At 39.4% G+C, this 20,305-nt stretch overlaps 2 protein-coding genes across 2 annotated transcripts in view; one reads left to right on the top strand and one right to left on the bottom strand.

The window, feature by feature from the left end:
• Positions 1–474: 474 nt before the first annotated feature.
• Positions 475–6,741, bottom strand: aifm4 (apoptosis inducing factor mitochondria associated 4). Its single transcript, XM_074679895.1, has 19 exons — positions 6,624–6,741; positions 5,941–6,024; positions 5,705–5,814; positions 5,514–5,623; positions 5,146–5,190; positions 4,955–5,036; positions 4,690–4,802; positions 4,473–4,559; positions 4,299–4,390; positions 3,997–4,127; positions 3,686–3,801; positions 3,514–3,585; positions 3,164–3,227; positions 2,871–2,947; positions 2,527–2,644; positions 2,329–2,427; positions 1,337–1,412; positions 1,144–1,248; positions 475–614 (listed from the first exon to the last, which is right to left on the bottom strand). The coding sequence occupies exons 2-19, from the start codon at positions 6,021–6,023 to the stop codon at positions 584–586; spliced, it is 1,611 nt and encodes a 536-aa protein (XP_074535996.1). The 5' UTR covers position 6,024; positions 6,624–6,741; the 3' UTR covers positions 475–583.
• A 2,452-nt stretch (positions 6,742–9,193) lies between these two features.
• The window catches only part of tlcd2 (TLC domain containing 2), a 28,281-nt gene continuing 17,169 nt past the window's right edge, over positions 9,194–20,305 (top strand). The window contains exons 1-3 of the mRNA XM_074680147.1: positions 9,194–9,853; positions 10,271–10,353; positions 14,574–14,656. Of these exons, the coding sequence (XP_074536248.1) occupies positions 9,675–9,853; positions 10,271–10,353; positions 14,574–14,656 (345 nt within the window). The 5' untranslated portion in view covers positions 9,194–9,674. The remainder of the gene's footprint in view (positions 9,854–10,270; positions 10,354–14,573; positions 14,657–20,305) is intronic.

Below are 20,305 nucleotides of genomic sequence, written 5' to 3'. Positions count from 1 at the left end.
GAACTTCAGTAAATCATAGCGAAGCAGCGTTTCATTTGGATGAATGACTGGCTGACTTAAAAGCAGAACTTCTGCTGTAAACATTAATGGCTGATCTAACCACTATTATCACCAACAGCTTCGTCACAGTGTCTGTGAGTGCTGTTTTATAACCTTTGACTTGAAATAGGTTACACATAAATAAACTGGCCATAAAACAGAGTGGATTGTGATTTTAGAAGAAGAAATCGCATGAAGTAGCTTTTTTTTAAAACTATAACCAATAAAGAAATCTTTTAAACTGTATGTAAAAGAACCCAAAGTTTAGGGGAGAGAAATATGAAAACAAATGTTTAGTTGAGAATATTAAGCAAACGCTGACAAGTGGATCTTCTGTATGGATGTAACACAGAGCATAGATTATTCACTCAGTGCACCATGTGAAAATGTAATAAAGCTAAAACAGAGCACTGAGTTGGAGCAGTCTGATTGGCTCTCAAAAGCCTCGAGGCAGTGAGGGAAGCAAGGTCATCACAGGATAGAGAGAAAAGGTGACATCCTGCGTCATTAAGAAGTGTTGCACCTGAATACGGCATGCCTCAGGTTACATCTTCAGCCAGTTCAGGTCATCAGATCTAAACAGCAAGAAAGAAAAACATGCAATACTCAAGAAAACCTGGCCTTAAAAACTGCAGATAGCAGAAGTAAGGGAGTGGTTGTGAGTAAAGTGCAGCTATAGAAAGCAAATGTAACTGTCAGGGGTTGGTGAGCAGCAAAATGGTGCCAAAAAGAGAAAAGACCATGATTTAAGTCACATATTGTGAACAGACTCAAATTAAATGACAGTGTTAAACTAGCTTGATAACAGCTAAAAGTGTAAACAAACATTATTTTCCAATGATCTGCTTTCACAGCTTACATCAGTGCAATGTTGTCTCCACTGCCCCCAAGTGGCTAAAGGGGAGTGTTAGCACAAATTTCACAGAGATGTAGTCAGTGAGGGTTTACTTTTAATAGTCTTGTGCAATGGCTTCCTAAACCTCATATAAAGACAAATTTTATCCCTTCATGTCCAGTAAATAGTATCAAATCTATGTAAATGTTTTGTGGTTAATACACTCACAGTGAACTCTGTAGTTTGTGTGAATAAGAGATGAAACTCACTCAGCCTGTGCCTTTGTTATCGTCTGGCCAGTAGCCATCATTTCTGCAATCCGAGCCACCGCAGGATCAAACATCAGGCTCGCTGCTGCTACCACCGCATTATCTCTGTTATTAAAGGAGGCATGAAGGGAGTCAGTATAAACAACATTCAGTCATATTCAACAATATCATAAGGCAACAGGCTGATGATTACTTCACGTATAACGCCAGGAATTTCCTTTCCTCCACTTTGCCTTTGAATAAGATTTCTGTGTATCCTTCCCCATAGCCTGGAAGAAGGAAAGAGACTCATGACAACCGGGTTGGAAAGTTATAACATAAAGGTGACAATTTCTCTTTCTGACATTTCTCTCAATTTCTGATTTTATTACTCATTGCTAGGTGCTGTCCTGTTGGCTATGGCTGCCTTTTGCAGCAGCTCTCTCTTCTTTGTCTGTTTCTTTGGATTTTTTCGTCTCTTTTTCGTAATCTTTGTATTTAGAGTGGATCATTACCTTGTATGGCTTATTTGTTGGTCATGGACACCAAACTTTTTGTGGCTTCAGTTATATTTTTACTAATTTTTCTCCTGTGTCTGTCTGGAGAGCCTACATGTAACCATGGCTGCATTGTTTACATGTGAACTCAGCTGTTAGCAGCCTTTAGCATGTCAATGCTAACTGGTGTAAGGCCTGATGTCTTCCCACAAGGTGAGGGGAAGGAGGGCGTGCTGGTTCTCAGGTGTGAGCTAAGAAGTGACGACATCGACCTGTCCTTCCATCCATTGTTATTGGGAACGTACGATCCATCTCCAATAAGATGGACGAGCTAGCTGTGCTAACCCAGCAACAGAGGGAATACCAGAGGGCAGAGTAGCATCATGCTATTCACAGACATGGCTAAAGTAGCTAACATCAGACACCAACGCCACATTGGAAGAGCTTCATCTGCTGTGAGCAGACAGGATCCAGGAGACAGAGATGGAGCATGACTGAAGAAGCTCAGTCCTGGACCCTGTGGAGGTGGAGGCAGGCTGAACTGGAGAATGATGGACAAGCTGTCATCATCTTTTTTCTTATGGACCTTTTTGCACTTTCTATACACTTTCTTACTTTTGTTTTCTTGATTGCTGCTGCAACTTCAATTTCATTATACTTGTTACAATCCCAATTAAGTTCTATTCTATTTCCAAGGAAAAAACTCTACCACAATATCTGATGCTCTTCCCAAGCAGCACGGTCCAGAAGAATGGGACGGACTCAATTGTGGTCGGCTTTTGTAGCATGTTGAGGGCAGCTACTCTTCCTAAAGAACACAACAACAAAAAAAAGATAAAATTTTAGCTCAAGCATTCATTCTTTTCAAATCATGCAGTGGTAGTTCTTTGATCTTTTGAACGGTTACCTTGAGCTTGTGACATTTGCCAGTGGCCAATGTTAACCCTTTGGTCCCCACGGATGGTCAGAGGAAAGGAGGTGACATCTCCAGCACTGAAAATATCTCGTATATTGGTCCTCATGAACTGATGAAGATAAAGCAGTCAACTAAATCATCACCATGCAAACAAATGTGTGTACACAGCTGTTCGATTCACTCAGCAACGCACAATAAGCTGAAGAGGTACACAATACCATCCATGGTTGGCCGTAACACAAACAGGCCAAAGCTGTAAAGTCATATTAATTTTTCATTAGCTATGTCAATATCAAGGTTCAGCTGTGAGCCCTGCTCTTTGTTGAATGTGTTACCTTGTCAACAATCACAGCCTTCTTTGAATCCACCTTCACCTCGCTGTCTGCCAAGAAGTCTGTGTTAGGGATGACACCTGAAATAAAGACAAATTTCAGTGAGATTTTTGCAGAAGAGCTCAGGAAATGTCTGATTCACAAAGAGTTTTCAATTAACCACAATAGATATTTTTTAAATTATAATTACAAATCTTCTTTTAATCAGCAATAGGTCCATTTGCCCTAAGTTAGTTTGTGTTTTGTAACTTAATAAGCATGGTTTTAACACTTATTAGGTTAGATAATACAGTTACCAATTCCAGCTATCACCACATCAGCATCCAGGACTGCACCACTCTTCAGCACCACCCCTTTCACCTGAAAGAGGAGAATTAGGGATTTTTTTTTAAACAAGTGAGCTCAGTGCAATGTTAGTTTTGGAGACTTAATGCTTTCTGTGACATGTTACTGACAGAAAAGTGTAAAGGAGAAAATGAAGCTAGATAATCCAGCATTTGATGGTTGGATTCATTGTGAGGGATTATCAGAGGGTCATGTGACATTCAAACACAACAGATCCATTGTTTTATGCTTTGTGCTCCTCATATTCCAACAAGTTTTAAGTTTGAAATGTCTTCACTGAAGGTGTAAAAGCAGAGTTTACCATGCCGTTCTCTCCTCTGACCTCAACGACCTCATCGTTCATGTGGAAGTTCACACCTTTTTCCTCCAACATCTAAAAAATAACAGAAAGAAAATTTTAAAAGCTCAGGGAAGAAAAACTGCAAAAGCCTACTTTAGAAACATTTATGACTATTGTTGGTACTGTCATTTACCTGCATACACATCTTGCCGATTTCTGGTCCCAGAGAACGTTCATATGGATACCTGCTGGTGCCAATCATGGCCACACTGGCAGCTTTGTCCGATAAGAAAGATGCCACTTCCATACCTGTTGTAATAAAACCCTTTAGTAGTCTCCATTTATAATGAAACAACAGGTAAAGTGAGATTAGCTTATCTTGCCATGTCCAATATTTGAATAGCTTGTTAAATAAACAGAGATGATCGTATATATGTTATAGAGACTCATTTAGTATCTCATCAACCTGATAAACAAAAACAGGATCAGAATAAAATATCTAACCTATGAAGGATGCTCCAATGACAACAGCCCTCCGGCCCAGAGAGGAGCTGTGAATCTCTTTGGCATCCTCATAATTCTGCAGTAACTTCACTCCTTTCAGGTCTGAACCAGGACAGCTGAGCAGTCGTGCTCTGTAAAAAAATTAATATTCAAACTTGAGATTGCAGAGGTCACATGGAAGCCATAAAAGTCAGCTTTTATTCATGAATGTTGTTATTGCCTTTTGTCTTTTTGATATTATAGTCATGCATTAGAAAAAATATCTGCTTTGGATTGTGTGGATAAAGGATGAAGAGTCTCACCTGCAGCCTGTTGAAATGAGCAACTGGTTGAAATGCTGCAAAGTTCCATCACTGAGTTTCACTTCCTTATTGGTCGGATTAACAGACACCACCTGTAGCATCACAAATCTTTTAGCTATGACCCAGGAATTAAACTGGGGATTTTTTAGGGCCTTTCTCAAACATGCTCCTCACCTCCTTCTGTGTCCACACTTCAATCCCGTACTGCTGATAAAAGTCATTGGTCCGGAGCAGTATGCTGTCACTGTCCACATTCATAGCCTGAGAGAGGAGAGATGAGTAAACAAAAACTCTTGATAAGCTGCAAACAAACACTGACAAAAATAAACCACTCTCTCACAAGCAAGATGATGGCAACCAGGTATGAAAACACATGAACACAGGTTCCTACCTTACTCAGTTTGGGCTTGTCAAATGGAGGCAGGTTGTCTTTGGTTATTATGACGATTCGGCCTTCGTAACAGCTCTGCCGCAGTGTTTCAGCACAAACCAACGAGGCTGGGCCTGAAATCACACAACTATTGTTAAGAGTGTTAAGATTTTAAGAAACCAAAAAATACAAAGCAATAAAATGAAAAAGAAATTTTGCTTTTTCTTCAACCAACACGTCAATTTAAAACATGGACCTCTTGTATATATTAACATCAAACCTTTACCTCCTCCTATTAGCAAGATGGTGTGTCTGACATCTGGCCCCACACTGCACATCGCCTTAACCCGCCTTGTCGACTTCAAGGACTAAGGGTAAAGACATTCCAGGTGTTATTTAAAAAAAAAACAGATTTACTTCACCTAAGACAAAATCAAATGTTCCTACTTTCAAATCCAAGTGTAAACTCTCACTTACATGTTTGTTGATGGATACATACACTTTGCCGTCCTCAACTTTCACCTTGTAATCAAAAAATAAGACATAGAAATTTTCAGGAACAAATAATAATAAACAGATCATTGAATGGTAGATCCCATGGGTCTGCCAATGTCAAAGGCAAGTAAAATAACTGCTTTTTGAATCCTTGGAGGCTACATTTCAAATAAGTTTTTAGCAAGTTCTTTATTCTAAAATTTGAATTTGGAAAAATAGTTGTGTTATTTTACCCAACACGTGAGAATAGTGTAAATATTCACAAACAAAATGTGTCTCAATCTGGACAGAATAATCATTCCTGTTAGAAGCAGTAGATAACTAATCTAACTTTGTTATGTTATGTTTACCTTGTAGCTAGGCAGGGAGTCCAGACCGGGATACTCTTCAATATCTCCAGTTCTCACATTAAAACAAGCACCATGAAAGGGACATCTCACTCTGTTGCCAACCAAGGCACCTGAGAGAGCATTAGATTACTTAAATGACATTTTAGAGTTGAATTAAAGGATATATGAAACGTAGAAAGTTGAAAGTTTACCTTTAACAAGAGGAGCATTGTAATGGGAGCACTGACTTCCAACAGCACTGTATTGACCCTGGATACGCACCAGCAACACTTTCTGGCCCCCCACTGTAACTTCCTTCATCCTGTGGAAGATTCAAAGGGGACAGAAATAAAAAATATCTCAAACCAAACAAGAAAGTTTGTTTTTCTGTTTTGCATTGATAGAAGAAAAAAGTCTTTTGCCAGAAGGTAGAAAGGTTGTGGCTTACTCTCCATCTTTTAGGTCTGTTTCCTGACATACCATGTCAGTAACCAACTCCTGCTCTTCACCTGGCCTTTGACTCTGATTCATCCTTGCAACAAATGAGAAAACGGCTTAAATCACAACTGGTTTTGCCAGCATTGAACAACCCCAGCAACGGTCACATGAGATGCAGGAACAATAGAGCTTTATTGCTGCAATATATTGCAAAGCTAGATTGAACTGGGGAGTTTTTCTTATCAAAAAGTGCCTGAAAGAATAGTGAAATCTTCAGTTGAGGATCTAAGGGTAAGGGGCTCTTTAAGGTCCTTGGGGTTTGGGGGGAGCTGTAAAACCAGTTGTGTGTTATTTGCAGATCTCCCCAACTTACACACCCTTTAAACAATGAAAGGCAAGTCAGTACCGACATGGATTACAATTTAATCTTACCACCAAGGTGTACACAAGAAGCATGGCCGTGTACTTCAAGCCCATGCTTCCTATAACAACAATGCTTACAGTAAACTACATTATGATCATTTTAGCCTCTGTTGAAACAGAATATAATTATCTGACAGTTGAGGTGACGATGTTGAGTCAACAGAAGTGATGGTAAAGTGGAAAAATACGATCAGGCAAACACAGATTTTCAGAAAATGAACAATCACAGTAAAAGCAGAACTTCTTTATATGTCGGTTTGAAGAACTCACCTGATTTCTTCAGCTGAGAAGCAGAAGTGATGTTATTATCAGACTGTCAGCTGTATCCGCAGAAGAAAGACACTAGCGTGGGCTGTTCATTAAAACCAGAGCAGGAGCTCTGCCCGCGTGACAGCCAATAGAACCCTTTGCTCACCACGAGCCCCTCCCCCAACCAACCGTGGCCGAGGAGGGACGGAACTGATTAGCTGTTTGGTTATGCTCTTGCGTGCAAGGCTTGCTGTGTCTATGTTATAAAACCTGTTTTTGTACCTAGGGATGTGATTTTATGATCAGAAAACACAGTAATGTAACCAGCCTCCCACACCAAACGCTACCTTTTCATTCCTTTGCGATTTTTATGCAGTTATACAGTTTATGGTTTTCTCTCACATAACTTTGATGATGACTACTTTTGTCATTAAGCCTTTGCTAGCTTTATTTTTTATGCATACACTGATATTATCTTGTTTCCACAGAGCTAAGTCAGACATATTGCATATATTACATTATAAAGCTTGCAGAAGTCGGCCTACATTATTATGTACAGGTTAGAAACTAATATCACATTAAAGAAAAGTAACCCTTGTAAATTCCAAATGTCCAACTCTGAGGCTGACAACCCCTGTACAAACTAAAACCCGAGCAAAGATAAACACAGAAAAATTGAGGGAGTCTTTTTAGATTACTTTTACGTGACAACTAGTCTTGGTTCAATAAAATACTTTTACAGTTAAACTGTAGATTCAGTTATACTTATTAAAGATACAATACAGCAAGCATAGTATCCCAGACAATTTCTTTGGACTATTTACTGGCTAACTTTCTTACTTACTAGCCATTACTAACTAAATAACTATTTAACTAATAATAAAATTAAAGAATGAATTCCTCCATCCAAGTTTATGGAGTAGTTGCGCGCTATAGTCATCAATCTCATGTTGATAGCTTTGAAAGTTTGTGTTAACGAACAGGTGCAACTAAATTTATTTCAGTTGTTCAATTCAGAGAGTGAAACTCATATTTCACATGGATTGTAAAAAAACACAGAGTGAAACATTTTGCGCATTCATTTCTTTTAATTGAAGATGGAAAATCATCATCAACCTACTTTAGGCCTATACACACAGAATCATTTAGAAAAACTTCATTAGGTGTGGATTGTGGCTGGAGTCAATGCATCAAGAGCCACCACAGACTACATAGAAAGCCACTCCTGAACCAGAGTCCACCCACTCACTCTCATTTACTAGAAATAAAAACTTCATTCTGCTGACAAGCTTTATGTAGATTCTTTTTACATTTCTCATTAAGACATTGTACCTGTCCTACTCACACAGCTAAAAGTACCAAAGGCTTGTTAAATTACCATGGTATGACTGTACTTGATTGGCCAGCAAACTCACTGGACCTAAGCTTAGAGAGAAGAGAAACCAGACCCACCAACCCACCAAGCTGATGGTTGCAACCTGGGTTTCCAACACTTCAGCAGTGCGACAGGCTAATCACCTTCATTCTACACCTTATTGATATTATATAATGAAAAGGGGTCCCAGCCAAGTACTGAGTGCAAGTAAACACATACGATTCAGTCCAACATTTCCTTATCACAAATATCTTTTCATTGATCTTAAGTAACATTCTTATTGATTGAGGTACTTAATCTGTTTTTGATAACAGTAAACTATAGTCATTTTTGAGTGTTACTTTTTGAACTGAAACACAGAGACAAAATTTTTCCCAAAATATTCTAATTGATTGAGCTGTACGTGTCTCACTATGACCTGTATTCTGCAGTGTTATGCCTTTCCACTTTCACCAACACACAATACCAATGACATGTCAACATTACAGTGTGAGCATGTGGTGGTTTTCAATTCCTTATATTGCTTCACCACCCTTGAACAGAGGGTGGCGCTCTTTAAACATTTTTGCAGTCATTCACTTGGCTCTGATTGAGAGCAACTGTTTTTTCTCTTCTCTTCTCTTAATTAAAACACTACGCTCCGATTTCTTAAAAAATACCAAACAACACATGCGACTAAGAGCGTGAGCTTATTTTGTCTGAGTCAAATCACAGAGCTAATATGCTTTCTATTTATATCTTAAAATGACTACTAGTCCCATCACACAACAGTGCTAGACGTAATGCTGCTTTTATGGTTCATTCGTAATCTAGAGCTTAATAGCAAATTAGCACTTCCTGAGTGCATCCTCCTGTCGTTTAGTTTTCTGAAATATAGAATAAATCCATAATTTGCGATGTGGTTTTCAGCAGTAACACTAAGATGATTAGAGTACAAAGTTTTGGGCAAGAAAATCTTTTTATTACTGATTTGGCTGCTATGTGTTTCAAAACATAGTTTGAATTCATGATAATCAACACATTATTTCTTACACTTAAAAGTATATAAAATTGTGCCTTACGTAGTCTGTCGTCTAACCATTAATATAACTCAGTCTTGGTGTGATATCCTGTAACGTATACCATTTGATTTTAATTTTGATATTTCCTTCCGTACTTGAACGCAACATAACACATGAAACGTGCTCTTGGCCGCGCCCCTTTATAGTAGGGCGGGGAGACGTTGTTGTTTGGTTTCTGTTGATGTCAAAAAGTTACACAAGCCAGGGTTGATTTTAAAACAGGACGGTTTCACAACAGTCACCGAAGCTCGACCACTTCACTACCTTTCTCCTTCCATACATACTACCCGTGGAGTCAGAGCTGTATTTTGTCACAGGGGGAGAAGAGCATCACAAACATTCACCCGTATTAAGTGGGAAATCATTAGACAGGATCGTCCACGCCTTTTGACTACAACCGTCAGAGAAACACGCCTTTTCTTGCGTTTCACAACCATCCTTGAACGCCGAGTTTCCGAACAGGAGTGGGAGAACACCGGTATGTTAACCTGAGTGTCTCAGTTGTCAGTAAGAAGAAGCCCACAGCCGTTAGCGCGTCTGGACAACCGTCGCGAAGCTCCTCCGCGTCTACACCTCTGACTTTAGGGACCATAGTGGCCTGAGAAAACCTTCACCTCCAAAAGAGATATTCCAGTCATGGAGTTGAGTTCAGTAATACTAACTACCGGAGGCTCCGTCGGGTTCTTCAGACTCATCAATGCGGGGGTCAGCAGGCTCCCCATGCCTGAATCCGCCTGCAGGAACGCATGGAAATGGAGAAATATAGCTACATCGTTTGTGCACAGTTTCATCACTGCGATCTGGGGAGTGCTTTGGTAAGTCTGACCACACTTAAAAAAAGAGTCACTGGTTCTAAAATGAAATCAGAGTAAGACAGGAAATGATTTGTGATGAGTTCAACTTGCTTGTTTTTATCAATGGGCGCTAGGTTAAACGCGGGATATTCAAATAGCCATGAATTATAAATGGTCTGTTTTCTGCCATGGTTTGCTTGAATGTCATTTTTTAAATCTAGGTTTGTGCATTTGCCATGCTGCTTTTCATTTTCATCGACTAATGCTTTTCACCTGAGGAGAAATAGATTTACATGAATGATGTGGTCAGCTGCCACCTACAGCATAATTAACCATTACAGCTCATGCACCTGGCTTTAATGTAAAAAAATAGATGTATGTTCATAGATAGTCTCTTCTCTTTAAAAGGGTTTCTAAAGTTGTGTTTGTTTTTTTCAGCTTTTTCCGCCATCCTGAGATGGCAGAGGATTTGATAGAAACCTTCTCTGTGTTTTCTCATGCCTTGGTGTCGTTTTCCATAGGTGAGTTTCCTCACAACACTTGCACAGTGCTAGATTACTAATTTTGTGCTTATCTGAATGGAGAATGGTGGTAGTGTTTGTCTAAGGGGGTTGGGAGATTGAGTTCACCCATTGAGGCTGAAATCATGAGGGAAGGACAGGAAGAGACATCATCACTTCCATCTTGGTTCATTTGTCTTCATGGTGTCAAAGCATTTTTAGGTCAAGGACTTATGTTGTACGTGTAAAACCTTGCCATGAAAACTTTGATATCAAAATTTTCTTTATAATTATTTCACATGTTTGAATTAATAGAATCCTTTGTTGAAAGTCTTAGGTTTATGAAGTTTCAGTTGTTGTGCATTCAAATCAGAGGTCTGTTTCTTTGTAGTCATCCAATATATATGTTAACCATCTAGCTACTAAGGCACTCTTGCAGATATTATTGTGTTAACTAGCTACCACTGGGAACCAACAATACAGGGAACCAAAAATTCATCATCTTTTCTCACTCAATCAGTCTCAAGAGTTGAATGAATGAATTAGGATTTATGAGAACATGCTACCCCACATTCTCAAAATAGCAGCTCACCTTGTTATGAATCCCAAAACCATTCTGGGGAAACGTGTTGCACATGAGCCTTCTTACAAGAACAAATTTATTGGATCTGTGCCAAGCAACAAGTGCTCCCCAAGGATTCCCAGGATGTTTGACATTCTTTCAGGAAGCCCAGCCCTGGAAGCTGGCAAAGCAAGGAGCAGTGTTTGTATGTGAAGATCAATGGGAGGCATTATTATCAGTCCCAGGCACCAGGCGTAACCCCGTACGATCACGTGACTTCATCAAAAGAGGGCATCTACGCAAAAAAGTCAGTGAATGTATGCAAGATGCCAGTAGTAGGCTGACAGAAAAGGGAGTCATCCTCAGAAAAATGAGCTGAGTGCTTTTCTCTAACCCACCCAGAAAGTGGTGTGACTCTGAGACCACAGAGAGTAGATTGAAACTGGCAAGTTTCAGTGCCAGGCTGAAAAACCTTACATGCAGGGAAATGCTATAAACAAATCTTTATAATTCAATGAAATCATGTGAAATAATTAGGAAATCAATTATTAGTAGAGCAGCTAAATAATAGTTAATGTTATGCTTCTTTGTGTTTAATGTGCTTTTGGAATCCATGAAAAACTGATCTATAATTCTAATTGTGTTCTTCATTTAAACAGTAGCAGGTCTTTTCTTAACTCTGAGCTTAAGTTTTGCTAACAGTAGAAGGATGCAGGCATATATTGTTAATACAGAAGGACAGGTTACTGTTTACACACTGCAGAAATAAACAGCCTTGCTTGTGATATTTTTACTTTGTTCTGCAGAAACTTGGCAGACGGAGAATAAGCCAGGTGTCTTAATCCAGCTTCTCGTTCTTAAGTGGGTCATTTCAGCAGAGATGTGATGCTGGCATGTATCAGCCAGAAACCCGCTTGTTTGTTTGACTAACTGGTTTGAGAAAGGAATTTTCTCTTTATGTAAACAATTCATTGAGTCTCACGCCACAGCACCTTCGACTTCTCTGGAAACCTATTATCAGTTCATATTCAGGCTCTGTTAGCCAGACAACATAAAGCCAAGAAGTGTTTGATTCCTTGATTCTCAATGTAGATCTATACACAGCTAGCTAACCCTGTTGTGCTCTACGTGCACTCTCTGGGTGTAAAGGCCTTGACTTGAGTGTGGGAAATGTTCCGGTTTCCATTTGTTGCCTGAGTTGATTGATATTGATCAGCCACACATTAACAGGCTTTGCTGTATGCAGAAAAAAAAAAACAATCCACCATGTGCAAATCCAGTGGAACACAATCCATAATAATGACATCCTGGCCTGATGATATATTCATCTCCATAAATGGATGTCTGCATGCTAATACAGCGAACAATCCAACATTCAACTTGAGCACAAATCTGCTTTATGTTGATAGAGACAAGTTGCAATACAAATTCCACACCTCCTGGAACGAATCAGACACAATTAACCCAACCTCTGTCACACAAACAGGCATTGCTCGTCAAAGTTGTTACTAAGTTAGCTTGGAATTGAACTTTTAATAAATGTACATCATAATGTTGTTGATTTAGCAACATTGAGACATAATTGCAAATTTGTTTGTATTTTGGTATCTTACTGCTAAATAAGGCTCAATCAGGAATAAAAACTTTAAAATTGTGTTGAAATTAACTGTGAAACTGAGACTCACCAGAAGCGAAGGAATAAACATTTTTCAAAGGAGATGTGGTGAATCAAGAAATGACAGTGTCTGTTTTGTTTATCAAGGGAGACTAATCAAGCATTGAATCAAATTTGATCCCATGGGCGCTAATCCAACAGTAGACACTGCTGACAAACAGTTTGATTCATTCTAAAAAATTGCAAAAACAAGTTAAAGAACTTAATTTAAATTTCATCAGTTCAATTCAAAAAGGATAACTTAAATACTGTATGAAATAGATTAATTTCATGTGGAGTAAGATATTGTGTGGATCATGGCTTGAAAACCCCAAATTCAGTATCTCATTAAAATGGAATATTATACAAGACTAATAAAAAAGGATTTATTATACAGGTATTTTGGCCTTCTTAAAAGCATGTTTAGTGCTTAACAAATTTACCACGTTTTAAAATCAAGAAAACCATCCAGCATCATGAAGTGCTGTATTTCAAACTCTATCTATCTCTGTGTGATCTTTACTTCATCATTCGGACCAGGAGAGGAATTTCAAATGCACATTTAAGCCAGCACATTGGAATTCTCTGAAAAGTTGGAAATGAATCAAAAGTAGCGTACAACCACTGAAAAACATTTTTCCTCTGTTCAAGAATGATAGTTAGTGTGGCAATGAAATGATTACAATTTGCTTTACTACTTTTTCTGCTTTCTTGTAAAACAGTGCAATTGAGAATTCATGGGTAACAGTAAATGTAGCATTTACAGAAATCATTTGGACTCAAGATCTGGCACATACTGGTGGATTAACAATCACAGAAACATGAAAAATATTTAGATAATTAGAGCACTTAATCCAGGGCCAGAGAGGCAATCACCTGCCACTGGCTGGTGGTCTGATACAGTTGATAGGCACTGCTGAGGTCTTATGGGAGCCCAGGTCGCTTTGAAAGCGGCCTTCAGCTGGTCCATGTTACTGGGTCTGATGATTTTCTTCTTCTTCTTGATGATACCTCATAAACTCTCTCTGGAGTTCATGTCATGACAGTTTTTCTGGCAATCAAACCAAGTAATAGTATTGTCATTCAACCAGCTTTCGATACTTTGGCATTGTTGGCAGGTGCCAAGTCCTGCTGGAAAATGAAATCAGTATCTCGTTAAATATCTATAAAGCACAACATTCTGATTTTATGAGTTTAACTTTTTCAACTAAACAATTGAAATGAACAAACGTTTTTGTAATGTGCTAATTTATTGAAATGCACCTGTTCTACCCAAAAAGTCATAGAGAAAACTCTGAGAAGGTATTAATGCTTCTGTCAGAATCAAAACTCTACACTGCTATACAAACAAGTTGAGTTATATCCAAAAGTACTTTGGAAGCTGTGATTTGTAAAACAAATTTCAGTTGGCCTCTAAAAGCGAAACTTGATGCAAACTCAGCCTTTTGAAGCAGAAACAGTGGTTGTTGAAAAAACTACACATGCTTATCTCTGTCTGTGTCAATGTCATATTGAACATTATAAACTGACAATGCAGACAAAACTGTTATTTTGTTGGGAATCCTTTTATTATAACCTAGTGGCTTTTACTTTTGAAGGTTTTTATGGCTCGTCAAACTAAAACATGTCCCACAGTATTAAAAAGGTCCTGGTGTCAGATTTCTTGCATAATTATTTTAATTCTAGTCTCCCCAACGCCCGAGCTCCCTTGCACCCCTTCGTCCCTGTACTCAAGACTTCATTATTTTTCCTGCTTTCTGAGTAGCTGTCACCATGGATACAGCTGGTGGAGGGGAAGGGGTGAGGTTTGTTAGAGGATATGAATAGCCCCTCTCCAAGACACATCTTGGTTGCTATCACTGTCGTCATGGAAGCAAGAACCCCCCCTTCACTGCCACAATGCACTTGACACTCTCCAGGCTTCAATCTGTCTTTTTTTTTGGTTGCATAATGAATGAACGAACGAGTGAATGAATGAATGTTGGGCTGATTTTTACATTAGCTGAATGCTGTTCATCTTCACAGGTTACTTCATCTATGACTTCTTGGACATGGTGCTCAACCAGAAGCTGAGTCAGTCCTGGGAGCTCCTGTTTCATCACCTGGTGGTAGGTTTCCTGTAATTTTCTCAGAGATTTCAGCCTCAATAAGCTCTGGTCAAAGAATTTTACACCTTGACTGTGAAATCAAGCACCTGCACCCAAAAACACCTGTGAAGAGCACATGCGCTGCCAAGACAAAATACCCGTCTTTCTTGTCGAGTTACAAAAAGCAAGTGAGGGAGGAACAAAAGAGCAATCATTCCTGTGTGACAGTCCCTCCCGCCCCCTCCACAAGCATTTAATCTCTTTTCATGCCTTGAGAAAGTTGAACCCCACCCGCTCCGTCAGTCTATTGCCATGCACTCAACCACAGCAATGTTTCTGGAAGATTGCCATCAGTGCCCGCCATTTTCATGACGTAGCAGGTCGGCCTGATGGGGAAGATTTTCCTAAGGCAAGAGTAGGTCAGATCACCTATATTTCCTGCTTTCAAAATCATTCTTAGTCGAAATGACCTGAAGTGGAAATGTCCAGGTTTAATATTTTCTCTCACCACTCTGACCCTCATCTGAGACTGTGTTCTATGAAATGTATCACTATCTGCTGTGTAGCACTCCTCTTGACATTGTAGTTTATTACTTGTCTTATGAAAGCTGTTAATGATTCAAATGTGTTTTGGTGTGCTATCAAAAGTTCTTTTTTGTTGCATAATTGAGCAACAGGGTAACTGAGGACAAGCTTGTTTCATTTCAACCTTCTGGTTACTGATAAACAGCAATCGTGTATATTAGTATTATTTACAACCCCATTTCAAAGCAGTGGGGAGGTTGTGGAGAATGTTTCAGAAAACTGTTGAGATGGTTAAAAAATATTTTTTTAGTTAATATTGATGCAAAAAAATTTCAAATATCAAGACCAAATGTTTATACTGTTAAACGAAAATTGTAAACTCATTTGTAGATTTGATGCTCACTACCCATTAAAAAATGGGAGAGAAAAATAAAAAAGTTTCAGATTGTTGAAACATTTCCCATTTACCTAAGTTAATTTGCAACAAGTTAGTAGCATGACAGGGTATAAAAACAGAGAAGCAGGGTCTCTCACAGGTAATGATAATGAGAGGTACACCACACTGTGAGAGACCGTGTGACCAAATATTGAGCGTGAGCAAATATTTTAACTTCTTTTGATCATCATTCCTCAGAGTAAAATTGCAAAGAACTTGAGGGTTCCCTTAAAGGATTCAGAGAATCTGGAGACACTCCTGCGCTTTTAGGACAAGACTGAAAACCAGTACTGGATAGCCATGATTTTTGCATCCTTAAACCCTTGGAGGAAACCAACCCCATGGACTCAAATAGCTTCAAAAATCCATTTTCTGTGAGCACAGACTATTACAGCTGATGCTTTAAACTTACAACTGTTCCATAAAACAAAAAGACTGAAAACACCAGAGACTTTTCTTGACTCTAAGGATGAACTGAGGTAGTGTGGAAAACTGTCCTGTGGTCTGATAGTCAAAACAGCCTGAAAGAAGATATCTGGCCAGCCTCAGTGACGGTATAGAAATGAGTGTGCCTGTTGCATGGGCAGCTTACACATTTGGTAGGGCATCATTTATGTTGAACAATACCACTCAGACAATGCTTTACTCAGGGAAGGCCTGACATACTCGAGCAAGACAATGAAAAACCTTATTCTTGAGAAATAGTCCTCCAGAGTCTAGGTCCTAAAAACCAGCCTGCTCACAGTCTTAACTTGCCACACAGTGAAATCATTTGGCTGGTCATACTATAAAAATATCAACATAAGAAATCACACTCTCTGTTTGGCTATATCAGCCAAAATGAGACAACTCTCAGAAACTATGGTGGCATTTCTTAACCATCTTTCCGATATACTGTAAACTTTTTTTAATTTAGTGCTCATGAAACATTGGTTGCCTAAAATGTTGTTTGTCGTTGTTTTTTGTTTAGTTTTTCCTATTCACTCAAATGCAATTGCCTTCAGTACTCATGCTTGTAGTTTCCTGGGAATGAGCCTTGGTATGTTAGAGGACAATTGTTGTACCATTATCCCCAAACAAGGTTAAGGGCACAGCTGAGTCTGTGTTTTGTTGATAGCAAATCTAAGAGTAATTGTGGATGAATAGCAGGAACAGGCTCAACACCACCTGCAGTTGTGGTAAAGGCCTCTCAGAGTTTGACAGTAACTAGCTGTTTTCTCTTTATTTATTTTTTTCCCTCGCCTTGAAATTTTATGAATGGATGCCTTAGCCAGGCCAGCTGGCCTTAGATTGTCGCCAGAGTGTCAGGAGGAACAAGGGCTTCTTGCTCAGTCTGTGATTCTCAGAAAGCTACCTCTATTTCTTTGTCCTGTATTGTACTATCATCAAGATTCAGACTCATCCTCCTCTTTCATTTCACTCCCTGATGTCAATGCATCTTTTCTTAAAACCATCCTCCTCTTACTATCTGGCTCTGTCGTCCTCATCTGGTCTCTTGTCTAACTTTTTATTATGTCTCCCCCCTTTTAGTTGAGTCGTTTTGTGCAGCTTTTATTTACTTTAATTCTGCAGGAAGTCTGAAAGGCATCTCATAGAAATATATATCAATAGCGAGTTTAATGTTTAAATAATGAACTGTAAATATACTGGTTATCCAAAGTCAGAGGAATTTTCTCAGTCAGTACATCATTGATCCAGGGAGGCCGCTCAGCTGCTCAGTCAAAAGCAGATAAGTTCATCTCCTCCGCATTTTAGAATAGAATAGAACTTTAATGTCATTGTAACAAGTACAACGAAATTGAAGACACAGCAGCAATCAAGAAAACAAAAGTAAGAAAGTGTATAGAAAGTGCAAAAAGGTCCATAAGAAAATAGATGATGACAGCTTGTCCATCATTCTCCAGTTCAACAGCCTCCACCTCAGCAGGGTCCAGGACTGAGTTTCTTCAGTCATGCTCCATCTCTGTCTCCTTGATCCTGTCTGCTCACAGCAGGTGAAGCTCTTCCAACATGGCGTTGGTGTCTGATGTTAGCTTCGTTAGCCATGTCTGTGAATAGCATGATGCTACTTTGCCCTCTGGTATTCCCTCTGTTGCTGGGTTTGCACAGCTAGCTCGTCCATCTTATTGGAGATAGATCTTATGTTCCCAACAATGATGGATGGAAGGACAGGTCAATGTCGTCACTTCGTAGCTCACACCAGAGAACCAGCACGTCGTCCTCACCTCCTTCTCCTCACCTTGTGGGAAGACATCAGGGCTTGCACCAGTTAGCATTGACATGCTACAGACTGCTAACAGCTGAGTTCACGAGTAAACAATGTGACCATGGTTACATGTAGGATCACCAGAAAAACACAGAAGCAAAAATAGTAAAAATATCAATGAAGCCCCAAAAAGTTTGGTTTCCATGACCAACAAATGAGCCATACAAAGTAATGATCCACTCTAAATACAAAGATTACGAAAAAGAGACAAAAAAAATTACAAGAAACAGACAAAAAAGAGAGAGCTGCTGCAAAAGGCAGCCATAGCCAACAGGCCGGCGCCCAGCAACTAATTTCTTTAGAAACACAATAAAATATCCCTCACAATTACAAAACTTATGTCAGACTAATTATAAATGAAAATGAACGGTAGAAATGTGGTGGAACCAGCTAACTCTTTTAGGGCAGATGAAAGCAACTGGACATCAACTTATTTAGCTCAGATAAGTTGAATAATGTTTAAAGTTAAATAATGCATGCTCCTATAAGTGAGATGCAGTGTAAAATCACATTATTTATTAGTGCATTAATGTTATAAAGTTTGGTCAACACATTGAGTATAGACTCACAGTTTCTCTAGCTCCTTTTTAGTGCCCGTCAAAGGCACAGTATTTATGCCCCCCTAACATATCACTTTCAATATGTCACAGGCTTGATGCTGGGGTCATGTAATCCCACTGCTCTGCTGGGCGGTACATGTCTCCTGAGAAGCAACAGGTTGGCCACTCACAGTGCAGAGTTGGTGTGTTGCTACAGGAAATACACTCTTTCTATTAAGGATGACTTAGTCTTGACTTTAGATTCATGGCTTCTGTGTCATTAAACATATTTTTAAGACATGTAAGGCTGGTGACTAACTAATTGTAGCAGTAAGTGTCAAAAAGGTAGACCACACATTTATTTCAATATTTATTATGTGAATGGAGCATGAGCAGCATTTATGTGACACTCTGACACTGGTCTTTACCCTCCAGTTTATGCGAGTCATAGACTGTATAAAGCACCACAGGCAAATGACAGCAACACAAGACTGAATGCTGAAGTCTCAGACATGTCAACATATTTTACACATTCTGTTAATGCTGGTAATCAGACCTGTCATGTGCTGGAAAACAGTTCTGTGAAGGTAGGGTAGAGTTGCAGGAGTTTTCATTACTTGCTGGTAAACACAAATTCACACTGGGCTTCTCCTCCTTGGCTCAGTGCCAGCAGCAGCACACACCCACAGCCTCCGACCGTGACTCCATGACCACACTCGCTAACAGAGCCTTGCACCTGACTTGGCATGTTAGTACAAGCTAATCACTGGGTTATCTGACACATACCTGCACAACGGAAAGCCAACGCCTGTCGCTCTTCATCCCGTGCTGCTCTCTTAGTGTCTGAAAGCGAATGAAAGTAGAGCCAAGCTTCACCCTCATTTAGTTATTATATTATAAAGCCCCATACGACCAAAACATCAACATACAGGCAGAGAAGAGGGTTTGAGGCAGAAACAGACACCGACACACATGTATAGAGGCCCAGAAAGGATGATTGAGCAGGATTGTCACTGTAAAAGTTGACATCTTACTTTTTAGGAAAACCCTGCCGCCCCCACCTTTAAGTATTAATTCAGGTGATGTTACCTAAAAATGAAAGAAGAACATAGCATTGCAGTGTTCTGATTTGGCATGTTGAACCATCTTTCTCTCATCCCCAGCTCTTCTGTTGTGAGTTGTTTTTTTTTCTTCAGTGTTTTCCACTGAAACACACCACATAAATCCTTTTGCTGTTTTTCATTTCTAAATTTCTCTGAGGGTTCCCTCTTGTATGCAGGAATACTGTGAACCAGCAGGAGGTGAAAAGGGAGTTTTGTTGATCCCTGTTGTAGCTGTCTAGGATAATAAAGGCAAACATTCCATGGAAAGTTTCTTTTCCTTCTTATTGACTGGAGAGAGGATTAGCAGCTTCTTATTTCTGCCTGAGGAACATGTGGGTCCTGCCACAGTCACTCATGCCTGATGAGATCCTGTCAGCCGTTAGCCTGAGTTTCCAGGGATATGTTGTCTTTTTCTAAGGAGGGCAAAAAGGTGCCAAACATGGCTTTTAAAGTGATGTGATGACTGTTGGACATGGTGTTGTAAAAGAGCGGTGTTGTAGTTTAGCCAGTGTTTGAGCTGTAAATGGTTCATGTAAAGCCATGGTTCATGTAAAGCCAGTGTTCATTAGCTGTTCTTGTAAACTAACCCATATCCCCATGTTGAGTCTGTTTCAGCCTGGATTGCCCATGACTGTTGGAAACAGTGAGTTTATAATTAAAAATATGAGCCACAAGGGAAGATGCCAAGCAGAGGCAGAAAGGAGATTATTTCTTTCCATGGAGAATGGGAACATGTGACGTCCAGTGTTCCTTTTTCAGATTTCCATCAGTAATACACTGTGGAAACACAAAGTCAATCGA

The sequence above is a fragment of the Halichoeres trimaculatus genome, unplaced genomic scaffold (genome assembly GCF_033239565.1).
Source record: "Halichoeres trimaculatus isolate MK-OKI-2021-1 unplaced genomic scaffold, fHalTri1.1 fHalTri1_scaffold_9, whole genome shotgun sequence".
Classification (NCBI taxonomy): domain Eukaryota; kingdom Metazoa; phylum Chordata; class Actinopteri; order Labriformes; family Labridae; genus Halichoeres; species Halichoeres trimaculatus.
Note: the sequence above shows the minus strand (reverse complement) of the source record. Positions and strands in the feature narration are given on the sequence as shown.